Source organism: Parasteatoda tepidariorum, chromosome 6 (genome assembly GCF_043381705.1).
Source record: "Parasteatoda tepidariorum isolate YZ-2023 chromosome 6, CAS_Ptep_4.0, whole genome shotgun sequence".
Taxonomy (NCBI): Eukaryota; Metazoa; Arthropoda; class Arachnida; order Araneae; family Theridiidae; genus Parasteatoda; species Parasteatoda tepidariorum.
Window position 1 is genome coordinate 35,383,878 of NC_092209.1, and position 15,088 is coordinate 35,398,965.

Genomic DNA, 15,088 nt, shown 5'->3' on the forward strand with positions numbered 1-15,088 from the left:
TAAAATAATTAATAATAACTGCTGTTTAATCATTCAGATTTTGACTTGTGTCAATATTTTTATATGTAAGCTAAAAACCAATGTTGCGGATGCTAAATGCACGAAATTCGCTCATCATAACCCAACCTAACCTAACCAAACTTATAAATACAATACAATATTCATACAATGGGTACGCAAAAACCCGTAGAATGGGTTAATTCGTTAATGACCCGTTTTGAAGAACAAGTAATTAGTTTACATTTTAATTTAACGAGCATTGTTTTAATTCTACGAGTCTTGTCTTTTAGCGGCTCAGGAAGTGTCACATTATTTAAATAATGCTAATAGCAAATTATTGCTAAGCTTACCAATAAATATTTTTTCATTTACAAGCCTATATGTTTAAAATTATTTGTTTAATATATGTCTTTTCCTTTTGTACTTGTTTCTTTTTATTATTTATTTAATGATATCACCATAATGTTCATAACAGGTGGAATATTGATCACTTAATTGAGGACCATTTTACGAGGTGATGGGATTGTTTATTAACTCTTTTATAAACTTCGGTTTATAAAAATGGACCTTTCACTGACTTTCTCCAATATGGTTTGAAAAGTGTAAACATTAAAAAAGATTTAACTCAATCCTTTTTTTTTTTTTTTTTATGAGATTTTCATTTTAAGCTCTTAAAGTTTTCAAACACTAGATACAAATAAGAAAGCCTTTAAAAGTTAGTGAATGTATCATAGTAATTGCTTCCAAAATTTGCCGCACTTTTCAATGTTATTACTCAGTTTTGAATAAATTAATTGTCTTACTGTCTTAATATAGTGTCCAATAATTTTAAGTGTATTTATATTTTACTGAGATGTTCTATGATGATTTCTTATGCAATTTTCTATTAGTATTTGCAGTTGAAACATTTTAGATTAGAATAAGATTATATGTTTACTTAACACAGTTTTTAGAAGAAGTTGCTAACAATTCTTTTCTCTTTTTTCATTATTAATTTAATCAAAATTTATTGAAATGTCTTAGAATGCGAAATTCAAGTTATATCATCACATGTTTATCTTTCACTATATGAGAAATTTTTTGTCATCATCTTGAATAATGTGTTTACGGGTGCTAATAGAAAAGGCATTCCTTAAGGATTGATTATTGAAGTAAAGTTAATTACATTACACAGAGTTCTCCCTTAGAATAAAAAAGAGCAAGGTGCTTCCTCTCTATAAAGGACATATTGAGTTTTGAGAGAGCACTCACTTAACACTATAAAAATTTACCAAAATTTGTAATACTATGTAAGAACAAATTTTATCCTCAGCAATTTTTGAATTAACCTCTTATACTATTTTATGTGTTCATTGCAAAAAAGTAATTCTAATTATCAAAGTAAAAGAAAAAATTTTAATTAATAAAAGTAATTGAAGGCATGCTAAAATGTAATCTCTGTGCATATATATATGTAACATAAAAAGCTTCAATTAATCTTTTTATGTTAGTTTCTTTGCTATAAAACTTCTTCCTAATTAATTATTCTATTTGAAATACTTTCTCACACTTTTAAAAGCCACATCCTGTTCTTAAATCTATTTTTGGCTCAAGTATGCATTTAATTAAGAGCAGGACATTTTTCCCTTTGCTCTTGTGTGGGAAACGTTCGATCTATCTCATAAACCAATAGCAACTACTAAGATTTCCCTCTTTCCCTAAATTAAGACATTTTACGGATTTTACTTTGCAAGATTTTCCCTAACATATAACCAAGGAGCGCAACTTTTCGTGTGCACTTTCACTCATTCTCATGACTGCTCTTGTCTAATAATTAATAAATAAATTTTGTACCCTCCTTCCCGACCTATGACCTGTTTTAATCCTTCCACTCGGCAACGACGTTATATATATATATTTTTTACTTTTCGAATAAGTAAACTTACGTAAAAAGTTTGGTTGATAAACAACTTCAAAACTTTTTTCTATAATTTAAACTTATTGTTATGAAAAATTAAATAGTTAAAGGTGCATTTTTTTGAAGAAAAAAAGTTATTCATTTAAAAAGTAGTTTTTAAATTTAAAATCACTTAAAAATTTATTACTACCCCTACCCACCCCCGGAAAAAGGTACTTATACAAATTTAACCAGTTGAGAATAATCCTACAAAGTGAATGCTTGTAATAATAATCAGAATTAAACCTATAAACTCATATAATTTTACCAATGTATGATTATTATTTAAAAAGTAATTTTTTTTTTTTTTTTTTTTTTTCAAAATGCATGCAAATTTTACAATGCAGAGTATGAATAAGGGATGTTGGCTTATTTTTATAAAGGGGGGTGCATTTTTGGGGATCAAAGAGCAAGCAGCCTTCAAAAAAGGATTATGGAGAACTCTGCATTATGTTTAATTCTCCACTTACAAAACCTGTTAACAATTACTTATTTTGTGAACAAAATTATAGAATTTTAAAGAGATAATTTAATTTAATATTTGAAAATTTTGTTAAACTAATCAATAAGTTCTATTGCAAATTTTAAATATTTTTCCTTTAATTTTGTTTACTGATTACTGTTTAAATTTTGTTTTAATCTTCAAATTAATTATGTAACAAAAGAAATCTGAATAATTTGTCAAACCCAGAAAATGTATAAAAGAACCCTGAACGAAAAAGAAAAAACAACTTGGGTTTTTTTTTAAAACAAAAAACTTGAATTATTTGCAACCTAGGTCTGATTGAAGTTAGCTTATCTTTAAAATATTTTGGCAGTGCGCCTTGTTGACTGATAATTTTTTTTTTTTTTAATTATAATAAAATACATTTGAACTATGTGGAACATCTGAATACAAAAGCATTGCTAAGAAGATAATAAAATATTTAGGTTTATGTTGTAATAATATTTTTATTTACAAGTTGAACTGGTGTATATTTTTCTAGCTCCCATGCAGAAGTGGCCCTCAAACAACACATTCACGTATTAATGTAGAACAGAACAAAGAAAGCCTCATAAACATCAGTAAATATAGATTTTCATTAGTGATTACTGGTTTAACGAAAATTCTTCACAGTGTAAATGAAATGGTAAGTTTTAAAAATTTTTAATGTAATTATTATCTTGCAATGTAAAGTAAAATTTCTAACACAAAAGTTTTATTCCCTGAAAAATTTAAATCGAATGTATCTATATTACCTAATAAGAAAATGTAAAAGTAATTAATCTTCATGGCATTGCAACCAAAATTTAATCAATTTTTTCAACCAATTGATTTGGTTTCAACAAAAAATTAACTTCTCATGTTATTCATTGGAAAAATATGTGTTCGAGAGGTGAAATCTGAATGTTGACACTCTAGCAAATTTTCTTTGTGAGCTAACTATTTATTGGTGAAACTTAATTCTGAAATTTTAATAGTGTTTTCTTATTTTTAACTGAAAATGTTTTCTTAGTAATTCAAATTTTCTACTTCAACGAGCATTAAAGATTGTTGCTTTATATATTGAGTGTTAAATATTGTTTGTAGAAATAGGAAAAGATTATAATGTTTTGTAACTACAGTAGAGAACCGATTATCCGGAACGGTCGGGACCATCGCTATTCCAGATAACCGATTTTTCCAGTTTTCTGAATCGCTACAAAAAGGTGTTTTTTTATTGTTAAACCCAACTAAGAAAAAAAAAATTTAAAATAATCTTAAAAGTAAGAAAAAACGATGAAGCAATGCACTAATGAGTATTTCCAAAATGATGGTAAAGTAAACATCTTTAAAAAAAGAAAGAAAAATCGTAAAATCTTATGAGTAAAAAAAAATTTTTTTTTAAGAATGGCGAGAAAATTTTATCGAATTTTGTTCCGGTTTTTTGGTTTTCCGGTTTTCTGATTTCCGGCTAACGGGTTCTGTACTGTACTTAAAATCATCATACATTGTTTGTAAAATCTGTTTTATAGAAGGAAGTTTTTTTTAAAAATACTTTTGCTGGTTAAAATTAGGGGAAAAACGTTAATTATACCAGAAAACTCTACAATGATCTCCGTAATTATATTGTAGCTCTAGTGCAATGTAAATGAACCGTAATCACATTCTTTTCATATTTTTCTGGAATATATTAGTATTATAGTATTTGCCAAAATGTAATTACAATCACATTGACAAACGTATTGTAAACAAGTTTCGAAATGTAATGCACTTTAATAAATCTTCTTCATAAGCTCACCTTTGTTTATTAAAATTTTATTTGTGATCCTTTTCAACTTGTAAATTTTTCATAATTATACAAAACTTCAATAATCACTTCTGATTGGCATCATCCAATATTTGTGTATCTACTTTCACAAATGTTTTATGTTAGTTGAACTTATGAATTTCAAGTTCCTTATAGTTAAACTTCTAATATATCCTTGGAAAAAAATTTTTATTAAGAAATAATTACCTTTTATTTTTCTGTTGAAGTTTTCACTTTAACTTTTTTTTCTCATATTCTATTGAAGTTCAATACAATGTCAATATAATTCATCACAAAGAAATTCCACTTCATTATATTTATGATTTTTTCTCCCTTTAAAATTTAGGTATAAAAAAATTGATACTTTTTCATTTCACTGCCACAAGCAATTTCTGTTATTTTATCTGTTTATCTACTTTTTTTAAAAGAAAAAAAAAGTCACATAAAAATAAAAAATAAAACTGTTGAATTTACTATCACTCAATAAGTTCGTATTTGCGCTCAATATCATCTGCTGTGGCAAAATAAAAAAGGATAAAGAAAAATATCTTCTAACAAAAGATTTTTTTATTCTTTCAGAGGCAACATGCACAATTTCAGCCAGAATTTGAGAAAAATTTTTATGAATCTCAATTGATTGTATTAGATACTTTAGAAAGGTGCTTAAGTGGGGTAAGTATACAAAACTTATATATCTATTTAAATATTTCATAGTTTCTAACTAATTTCCTAATTGACGCAATTATTTTTCAAAGCTGTGATTGATTTTATGTTTATTTACTTTAAGAATAGACAAAACTATTATGATAATATATGTAATTAAATGTAGTACAGACTTAGCTCCAAAATATATTTCTTCTTGAAGTAATCCTCTATAAGTCTTTTTTCTCTGTGTTATGTTAAGTTGCCTCCTATCCGAACCAAATTAAATGAACAGAAAATTAATAGATAAAACACAACTTGATATTGTGTTGTATTTACTTAAACTAATGAGAATTACAATTTAAAAAAACTTGAAAGTTATCCTGTCAATCAAAATTATGTGTATCAGATAAAGGCACTCGGCTATAACTTTAATCTACTAACATCTATTATGTTAAATTAACGAAAAATAATTTCATTCATTTGGAATTTAAATTATTTAACATTTAAAATATTTTTACTGAATTAGTAATGAACCAAACTCATGTCCTGTTAGGTTTTGAAGCATATATTTAAGTATATGAATTTGTTGCAACATTATTCATGAAACAATTTGTAAAATATTAATTAAAATAAGTAATTTACAAGCACATGGGTGGAAATAGGAACAATTAATAAACTAATGGTTATTTATTTATGTTACTACTAGTGAAAAACAAATCTGTGTGCCACATGGCCAAGAATACAAAAGTGTGTATGCATCTCTTTTAGCTTAACCATTCACGTAGAATTATAAAATATTTTTATATACCATTAATTGATACATTGAAAAAACAATATACAACATACTAGGAGCAGAGATGCGAAATAAAAAAAATAATTACAAGAAAACGTGTTAACTTGAATGCCACGTGGAATAAAAAAATTAGTTACATTTAGATTAACATTGAAATTTCTATCGTAATTAGTTTTTAAATTTATGTTACGTCAGATTTTAAATTAGTAATAAAAAAAAGTTAAGAAAACTATTTATCTTTAGAACGATACCCGGCATCATTTACTTGTAGCTGCAACTAATGAAAAACACGTCTTATATGGGGGGGGGGGGAATTGACTAACTGAAATTCAAAGCTGTCAAACCAGAGAAGGCGTCAAAAAGACATGACGATCAAAAAAAACATGCAAAACGACAACTGATTGGATTCAGAAGTCAGAAAAATGTATTTCAAATTTTAAAGTGACTTTTCATTTGACTTTTAAGGAAAGTAGTTAATATCAAATAATTGATGAATTTTATTATGAACCTTAAAATTTGTTGCTTTCTACTGACTTTAATCTGTTTCCTCTAAAAACAAAAATTTTATCATGCTTAATACTGTACTGATGATTTAATGTATATAAATCATGATTTAATTTATTTATTATAGCAACCTAAAGAAACTTCTAGATATGATGAAGCTATGAATGTTAAATCTCTGCTTAGAGAACTATGCCAGGTATGTGGTTTTTATTATTATTAGATTTTGAATTCAAATAGTTTGATCATTAGTTTGAAACAAAATGGTTAAAATGATATTATTGGCCACTTCAAATTTTGTGAAAAATATCATTTTGAGTAGAATCAAAAATATTTTAATATAGATACATGATTAAATGATTTTAAAGTTATAATTTTTTGTTAGACTTATATTAAGTTTAAATGTTTTATCTAAATAACATTCAAAAGTTAGAGGAATGTAATTATATTTTTTTAAAGTATAGTAAATGATATTGGAGTGTCAAAAGTATATGTACTGGACTAGAAAATGATGCTCTGCATATATTATAAAAAATTTTTGCTAATATTATCAATATTCAAAAAGTAGCAAAAGGATAGTTCATGTTGGGCAATACTTTAGGAACAATTATTTTGTGTGTTTTAAATTGAAAAAAAAAAATAATAATAATTTCTGGAAAGGATAATTCTATTTCAAGGCCTGCAATAGAATAGTGTATCTGATTATTTGTCAAGACCTCACTAAAAGAATGTCTATATGAAAACTCAAATTTAACATTCCGGAGCAGCAAACATCAAATCTTTCTTTAAATTTTACAAAAAATTATTGAAAAAGTTTGAATAAAAAAATTATATATGTTTAATGGTGAAGAAAGAGCATTTTGCTGATATTTCATTTCTTAAATACTATCAACTGGGTTTTTATTTATATAATTTTGTTTTTGCAAATACTACTGTTTACAAAACTTGCTAAATGTGTAATCAGTCTATTAAATAATAAATAACTGTTCTGCTCAAAGTAATTTTGAATATTTCGGTTTATTTTATTTAATGTGTTCAGATATTAATCATTTTGCTCTACACCTAATATTATTTAACTGATGAATTAAAATTTCGTTTGCCTTAATTTAACTATGTGTTTTATATCATTTGAACATTTATTTATCATTATTATTTTAATAATATAATCACAGTTAAAAATCTAATTAAAGTTATATAAATTTAAAAAGAATTAATGTGTAATTTTAAATTAATATTGTGGTGAGTCATTTGTAAGAATAATTAGTTACATAACTCTCTTTATATCAAGGCATTCAAAAAGAAGAGGACCAATTTTATTATTAATAAAATTACATCATAGGTATAATTTCCTTAAATAAACACATGTATCACAACCTTGAGATGTCTCAGTGATGTTTCTTTGTAGCATCAAACATAATTAATGACACTGCTTGTTCAGCTTACTCAGATTTCATAATACCAATTACATAATGTAATGTAGCGAATTCCAGCAATAGGTTCATTAAACTCTACATTCTGTTTATCTAGTTGCTACAAAAAGAAAGAAAAAACTGTTTTAAATCAAATCAATTGTTTGATTCATTTGGAAGGGGGGAGAATTCCTAATTTTTTCTCATCCTGATCAAATTGTAATGATTTTTGTTTAACTTTAATGTTTTATGTAATCTTCATATAGACAAAGACATAATTGATTTTGTTTACTGTAAATTATTTAAAAAATTATCTAACATTAGATGAATTTTGATCTAAATTTACATAATTTAAAATTTTTATGAATAAATTATATTACTGAAAGAGATAAAGGGGACCAAAAGTTGTGATTAGTTTTCCTTAATTTGCTCTGAATAAATATTTTAAAGATAGCTTACTGTCGATGTCTAGGAGCAACGAATAAAAGTATAAAAACAAAAGCAATGTAATGAATTTTTTTATAGCATTCACTGATTAGACCAAAACTATCTTTCATAGCTTTTGCAGAAAAGATAATATAACAAATTGACGCTTTGATTACACAAATGACTAATGTTTTATCTAAGAATGTTTTCAATAAGTGAATCATTAAAATTTATGTTATATTGCTTAATAAATAAAGAAATTATGCAATTAGCTTTGTAAAAATATTAGAATGCTATTGATCTAATGTATCTCAAACATATAAAATTTTTTGTACAAGAAGTTTTAGTTTTGTAAAATATATTTTTAATCTAAATTATGTACTTTTGTAATCAAAAAGGCGAGAAACATGTATATATTGTTTGTGGTAAAATAAAACATCTTTAAAATGTATGTAAATTCTAGAAAAATTTTATATACTATTATATTTTCGCTATTCAAACATATTTTTTAACAAAGTGTACAGAAATTACCTGAAATTTTATTTCAGTAGTTTACAATTATAGTGCCTTGCTATTTTTCCTAATAGTTAATTTTTGAAGTAAACATTTATTTAATTTTTAACTATTTCAGTTTATTGATGTGCCAAGTGAAAACCATATGATAGTCCAATTAAAGAATCTTGCTTCCAAAGTTCTTTTTTCTCTGAGTTTAAACAATTTCAATGCTGTTTTTAGTCGCATATCTGCAAGGTAAGATAATAAAAAATAACTTTGTTTTCTGATATATAGTTAATCTCTTTTTTTAAATTAGTATTATTCATGATTAATGTGCTTATAAAATATCTGAATTAAAATCATAATGTTCACATTTTCTAAAAGACTTTGTTTAAGATTTTTTTTTTTTTTGGCAACTGATTATATTTTCATTTAATGTTTTAAATTTATACAATTTTGTGTTCATTAATGAAGGACTCCTTTACTTAATTATAATAAAGTTGCTACTAAAAAATAAACTGAGTGTAAAAATTATTAATAATATTTGTTCTATATATTAAAATAATATACATTGAATAACTATTCAGAAAAGTGCAGTTTGTAAATGTTCTTCTTAAACAACTTCGGGTGAGCACTGCTATTAAAGGTTTTTATTATTTCCAACTATTTTTTTTAATAATTGTAACGATATTATGTTACGTAGGACACATCTGATAAAAGGTAAAAACATGAAAATTAGCTTGAAGATTATTAAGAAAAGATCATAATTTTGTATTGCGAAAAAAAAGAAAAAGCTAAAATGCCTTTCTAGTCGTATATAAAAAAAATTGAATTCATTTTTAGACAAAAAGTAAGTAGACAAATATGAGTTTAAAGACTTAAGTTTCAAAAATTGTTTCCCAGACCATTTCCAATAACCTATTGTGCAGCTCTAGTGTGACGTAAATGAAGTACTTACCTCACATATTGTCAAGGAAGCAGCTAAAATATCATTCAAAATACAATAATAACAGTAGAGTTTGGCAGTGTTATATAAATTCAATTTATCAATGCTACCACTACTTTCATTACTCATTATTTTTATATGGATTTATTAATGTTGACTTGTTATGACTTGTGTTAATTTATTTATTCTTCAGACTGCAAGAACTATCGATTACCAATGAAGAAAACCCTGATTTCATTGACATAGAGCTTATCCAGCATATCAATTTAGATGTGACTCGTTTAATAAAACTTTTAAATGGTATGTCATTTATAAATGGCTATAATAATTATTTTATTGATATAACAATTGCATAATTGTAAATTTTTTTCCATGTTACTATTTTTTTTTTCCTTATAGCAGTATTGAATTTTTATATGTATGTTAAAAGACCTGTAAATCCTTAGTGTTAATTTATTTCATATTGAAACCAATGATTATCAATTTCGAGATTTCACTTATGTGATATTTCTTCTGTTACTAAAATATTTATTTATTCTCGAATAGTGTAGTTTTCATTCATTTGTGAAAAACACTTTCACCAGTCATCATCAACAATGACTCGACAGCCCAGGATGGGCCTTGGTCCTCTCGAGAAGTTTTTTCATGGTCAACCTGTTTCCTGCTAGCATTTTCTAGTTTTTAGTTTTTAAGACCAAAAGGTCTTTTTCTAAGCCATCTATCCATGTCAAATTTCGCCTGCCTTTTTTTCGTGTGCCAACTGGTCTGGCATTAAAAACTCTTTTTGTGGTACAGTCTTCTGACAACATGGCCTGCTCATTTAATTCTTTGTCGTTTAATGAAGTTAATAATGTCAAGTTCATTATATGATAAAGCTTTAAATTTGTTCTTCTAAGCCACTTACCACTTTTTTGAATTCCTCCAAAAATACTTCTCATCACTTTTCACTCCACAATACCCAACATAACCTCACCTCTACCAGACATGGTCCAGTTTTCTCAAGCTTATGTTAAAATTGATCTTAAAAGAAGTTTATACTGTAAAACTTTTGTTTTTCTATAAATTACATTAGATTTTATGGTATTTTTTAAATGGTATTTTTATGGTATTATTCATTAAAATATTTATTGACTTTAGTGATTCTCTTTTGTATTTCTGTTTTAATGTTGTTTCTGTTGTTGATTACAGAACCTAATTAAACGAAATTGTCAACAACCTTAAATTTATATTCTTCAATTTCTAAGTGTGTGTTATTGCAGCTTGTTTTAGTACAGGGCAAATATTTAGTTTTGTTCTCGTTTATTCTCGGGCCCATCCTGAGAGCCGCTTTCTCTAAAGTCTCTTTTTTTCATAAATACTTAATTGAATAATTACTATTATTTTTTATTTATTTGTGAACTGCTATCTACTACAATGTTTCATTTTATACAATGCCATCTTATAAAGAACATAAAAAATTTCATTAAAAGAATTTTTGAATAATTTTGTTAGAAAATTGTCATATAATAAATATACATATCTTTCTTTGTCAAATGTTTCATTCCTAATCTATAATATAGTATTTTTTATTGTTAAGCTGAACTCAAATGTAGTTTTGCTCAATATACTCCATTTTGTTTCATTAATTATTTATATTCTGAAAATATGTTAAAGAACGAAAGGACAACACTTTTTTCTTTGCTATCTCTCATAATTTTAGACATGGATCATATTTTGTCTTAAAATTTTATTAATTTTCCAACAAAATATAAGTAATATTTCAAATAAATATTTCAAACAGATAGGATTTTCTAGTCGAATGTTATTACTTTTAATATTGTTATTTCAATATTAGAAAAAAATTGTAACCAAAGCATTAAAAAGAGTAAACTGTTTTTGAATTTTTTTTTCATAAATTAAATTTTAAAAGATATTTTGATAAGTTAAGAAATTCTGATATATTTAGATTAGCAATAAGTTTTCTTTCTTTTTCATATTTATTTATTTAATATCATTAATTTTATGCCCAGTATCAAAATTTACTGTGTCGATCTGGAGTATTGTCTTCTTAATCCCGAGTTTGTCAGCAATTCCTAGGTAATTTGTCAAAAATTATTCTTTTTAGAAATCAGTTTATATTACATATGTTCAAATATGTATGTTTACGTATGTTTAAATTCAGAAGGGGGAAAAAACATTTTTTAAAAAGGATGAATTTGCAGATATTATTGAAATAGAATTTAAATAATCGCAATATAAATAACTTAAAATTTTTATTATTGAATGTTAGGATACAATTAGATTTGCCTTTCTAATATCTAAGAACTAATTGCTGAGGTTTATGTAACTAATATTTTTAATTGTAATTTTTTTTTTTCCATTTATTTTAGAGGTTAATCAGAAGTTTAAGAGTTTAAAGAAAAATGTTTATGTCGTTCTGATGAATTGTCTAGAAAAAGTATGTATTTTTTGTTACTTTTTGTTTCTTTAAAAAAAATTTCCTGTATTTAATATTTGTTTAAACTTATTCGTTGTAAAGGCAATTTGGAATTGGATGGATACGTACCCTAAAGAATTCATGGAACTTCAAAGAAAGACTAATGAAGAATTAGCTGGTAATTTTTTTCTAAGAAATTTTTATTTTTTTCAAACCTAATGTATTTTTTAATCACTCTATGTATGTTAACATCATGCATAGCTGCCAATTCTACTGGATTTTGCCAGTTTCTTCTAGTCTTCCAGTTTAATAAAAATTTATGCTAATTATTGTATATTTTACGCAATTCTCTAAAATTAGAAAAGTTTCTGAAGAAAAATAATCTTTTAAAATAGATATTTTACACAATTTATTGTTTGGATCAGTATTTAAATAAGTATCGTTGAATTATGAACCAAACCTCATTTATAGTAACAAAACTGAAGCCTCTTTTCTTTCTTTTTTAATTTTCTAAAATTTTTAGTTTTCTTTTTTATTTATTCAGAATTCTCTATTTTTAAATTTTGCTATCACTCATAAATGAAAAATATTGCAGTCATTATAAGTTTGAGATATCCAATATTTTTTTCAAAAAGTTGGTACCAATACTGAAAGCTATTATCTTGTACTCTTTTTTTTTTTTTTTTTTTTTTTTTTTTTTTTTTTGATGATTTAATATTAATGGGGGTTTATATCATCTATAAGGGTTTTTTTTTCACCTTGTAATGCATTTTCATTTATTATATTTATAAAAATTTTTATCAATTAAAAAAAAATTTTGGAGAAGATTGATTTAACATTAATTAGAAAATATTGTTCTATGAAAGTCAAACTTTGTATCAATAATATTAAGGAAACCATATTTCATAATTATTTTTATTCTCACAAATGTTTTCTACAATGAAGCATTTATTACACTTACTAATTATTTCTAAAAGTGTAATAAATAGGAATTTATTGGAGTTTTTTTTTTGTATCAATACTTTTTAAAGAAGGGTTATTTTTCAATAGATGGCACCACTATGATAAAATTTAAAAGCAATCAAAATGATGATATTTCATGAGAAATTTTTATTTATTCTTTTAAAATGGGATTTTTGGGGTAAATTGTGGATATAAATTGTATTAACATTTAAGGAGGTTTAGATTATCACTTTTATGGTGTATTAGTGGGTTTGTAGCTGGTTTTTCTTATGGATCTTTTTTTTTTGTTCTGACGTCCACTGGATGCGGGATGACTTTTGAGCGAGTAAACAGGTCAGTGTGAATTATTCCGCCTTGCTGAGAAAAGTATAAGAGGCGTGAAGAGTGGCTGAAAAAGTAGTACGACGGGAGTGCCTGAAAAAGGTAGTACGACGGGAGTGCCTGAAAAAGTAGTAAGACGGGAGTGCCTGAAAAAGTAGTACGACGGGAGTGCGGATCGTGCCCGATGGAATGTTGAGTTGAAACATCACCGCTGACAGGATCTATCATGGCTGTTAGAAGTATGTTCTGAGCCGGTATCATCGAGAATGAGTGTAGATTTAGCTGGAATCTCGGAATGAGTTGATCCAGGCGGAAATGCTGAAAGGTTGATATTTGGAAAGAGTCCCTGGATACCGCGACTAAGTACGCCACATTGATCGGATGAGCTGTTGCCTGGAAGAAAGTTGATCTGAAGCCTCATATAGTTGACTGGAAATGATAGCCGGAGTGTCGCTAAATTCAAGACGGTTGACAAGAAGTGAGCGTTCCTCGGCAGAAATCGAGTGTTTCTAAAGAGCTGAATGGTGGTCGGAAGGTCGAGGTTCTCCTAGTCCACAAGTCTACCTGCAGGCCCGGTGGGCGTTCCAGAAGGTGATCTGCAAGTTCCTTTGTATTTATAAACTCTAATTTCTTGCCTTTTTTAGTAACTTTTTAGAACAGAATTTTATTCCGTATTTTAAATTGTTTCTATCAGGTGTTAAGATACATATTTTAAGATGAGCATTGGATATTTATTTTTAATTATCTGTTGTAGGAATATAATGACCTAAAGTTAAATGTTTTTGTAAATTTGGAATGAGCTAGTAATTTTATTTCGTAAATGCCTCGTTTAGTGTGAATTAATTTAATGTTATGCATATGAAATTTAAAAGTGCTTTTATCGAAAAGTTTTATCTTGAGTATAACCATTTGGAAATTTAAAAGTGTATAAATTGAAATTTTGAGTGCACATGAAGGCATCTGGAAATGATCGGGATTGTGTTATAGTTATAATAAAATTTACTTTTGATTGTTAAAAGTTTCATGTACTTCATTATTCAAGTGTCTATTTTTGAACCTGGGTAACCGTTACCAAAATTCAATTAATGAATCACAGCCTTGCCAAAGTTTGAAGGGTAACGGGTTACTCTTACAATTAATTTTGATCCATTATAAAAAGCAGCTGCATAAAATGAAATAAAGTGCATGCATTATATCTCATTACTGCTCTCTATCTGAATTTTTTCAGAATATTAATTATAGAACCATTGAAAACTAAAATACAAATTCCAACATTTTTTTATAAGTTTACTGATTACTTTCCAAACAATTCTGAAGGTAAAAATAGTTTGACTGAAATATGTGTAAGAAAATATTTTTGTTTTAATACTGATTCATTAGTTTTTGAAATTTTATTCAATGATAGACGAAAAATTAAGTTTTAGGTCATAAAATGTTCAAATTTACTTTCATTTTTGAAATTGTATTATGCGTTGTTTTTAAGTGTTTGTTTATGTCATAAAACTTACCGAGAAGCATTTTTTAAATAACAAATGTACAAATGGTAAATATTTATACTTGTATGAAAGTTTAAATACTCAAACGTATGATTCCGAATACATTGTTACAAATAATATTGTATTTAAAATATCGCATTTGAAATAAGGAGATTTTACAAAAAATGTGGAGATTGCTAGGCCGTAAGTAAGACATCCGACTATAACAACTGCTGAGAAAAGGATAATATGACATTGATTTATGATGGCATAGTCACAAATTGAGCGTGCCAAAAAGTGATTAGTCAAATTTGTAATTCATGTGTCATGACATTCGTCATTTAAGAAAACTTTTGAAAAAGGCCTTAAAAACGAGAAATATCTGACAAAAAAAAATTCAGAAAATTGTGTCAATTAATGCTACAATAGTCGCGAGTAAAGCACCTTTAAAAGTGATTATTCACATTCGAAATTCAAGTATTAAAATAAAAT

At 26.2% G+C, this 15,088-nt stretch overlaps 1 protein-coding gene across 6 annotated transcripts in view; it reads left to right on the forward strand.

The window, feature by feature from the left end:
- The first annotated feature begins 91 nt into the window (after positions 1 to 91).
- Positions 92 to 15,088, forward strand: part of LOC107441282 (neurofibromin 1) — a 99,033-nt gene continuing 84,036 nt past the window's right edge. For all 6 annotated transcript variants that reach the window (XM_016054481.3, XM_016054483.3, XM_016054484.3 and 3 more), the window contains exons 1-8: positions 92 to 228; positions 2,923 to 3,066; positions 4,786 to 4,878; positions 6,276 to 6,344; positions 8,612 to 8,730; positions 9,615 to 9,721; positions 11,791 to 11,858; positions 11,940 to 12,015. In XM_016054481.3, the coding sequence (XP_015909967.2) occupies positions 169 to 228; positions 2,923 to 3,066; positions 4,786 to 4,878; positions 6,276 to 6,344; positions 8,612 to 8,730; positions 9,615 to 9,721; positions 11,791 to 11,858; positions 11,940 to 12,015 (736 nt within the window). In that variant the 5' untranslated portion in view covers positions 92 to 168. The remainder of the gene's footprint in view (positions 229 to 2,922; positions 3,067 to 4,785; positions 4,879 to 6,275; positions 6,345 to 8,611; positions 8,731 to 9,614; positions 9,722 to 11,790; positions 11,859 to 11,939; positions 12,016 to 15,088) is intronic.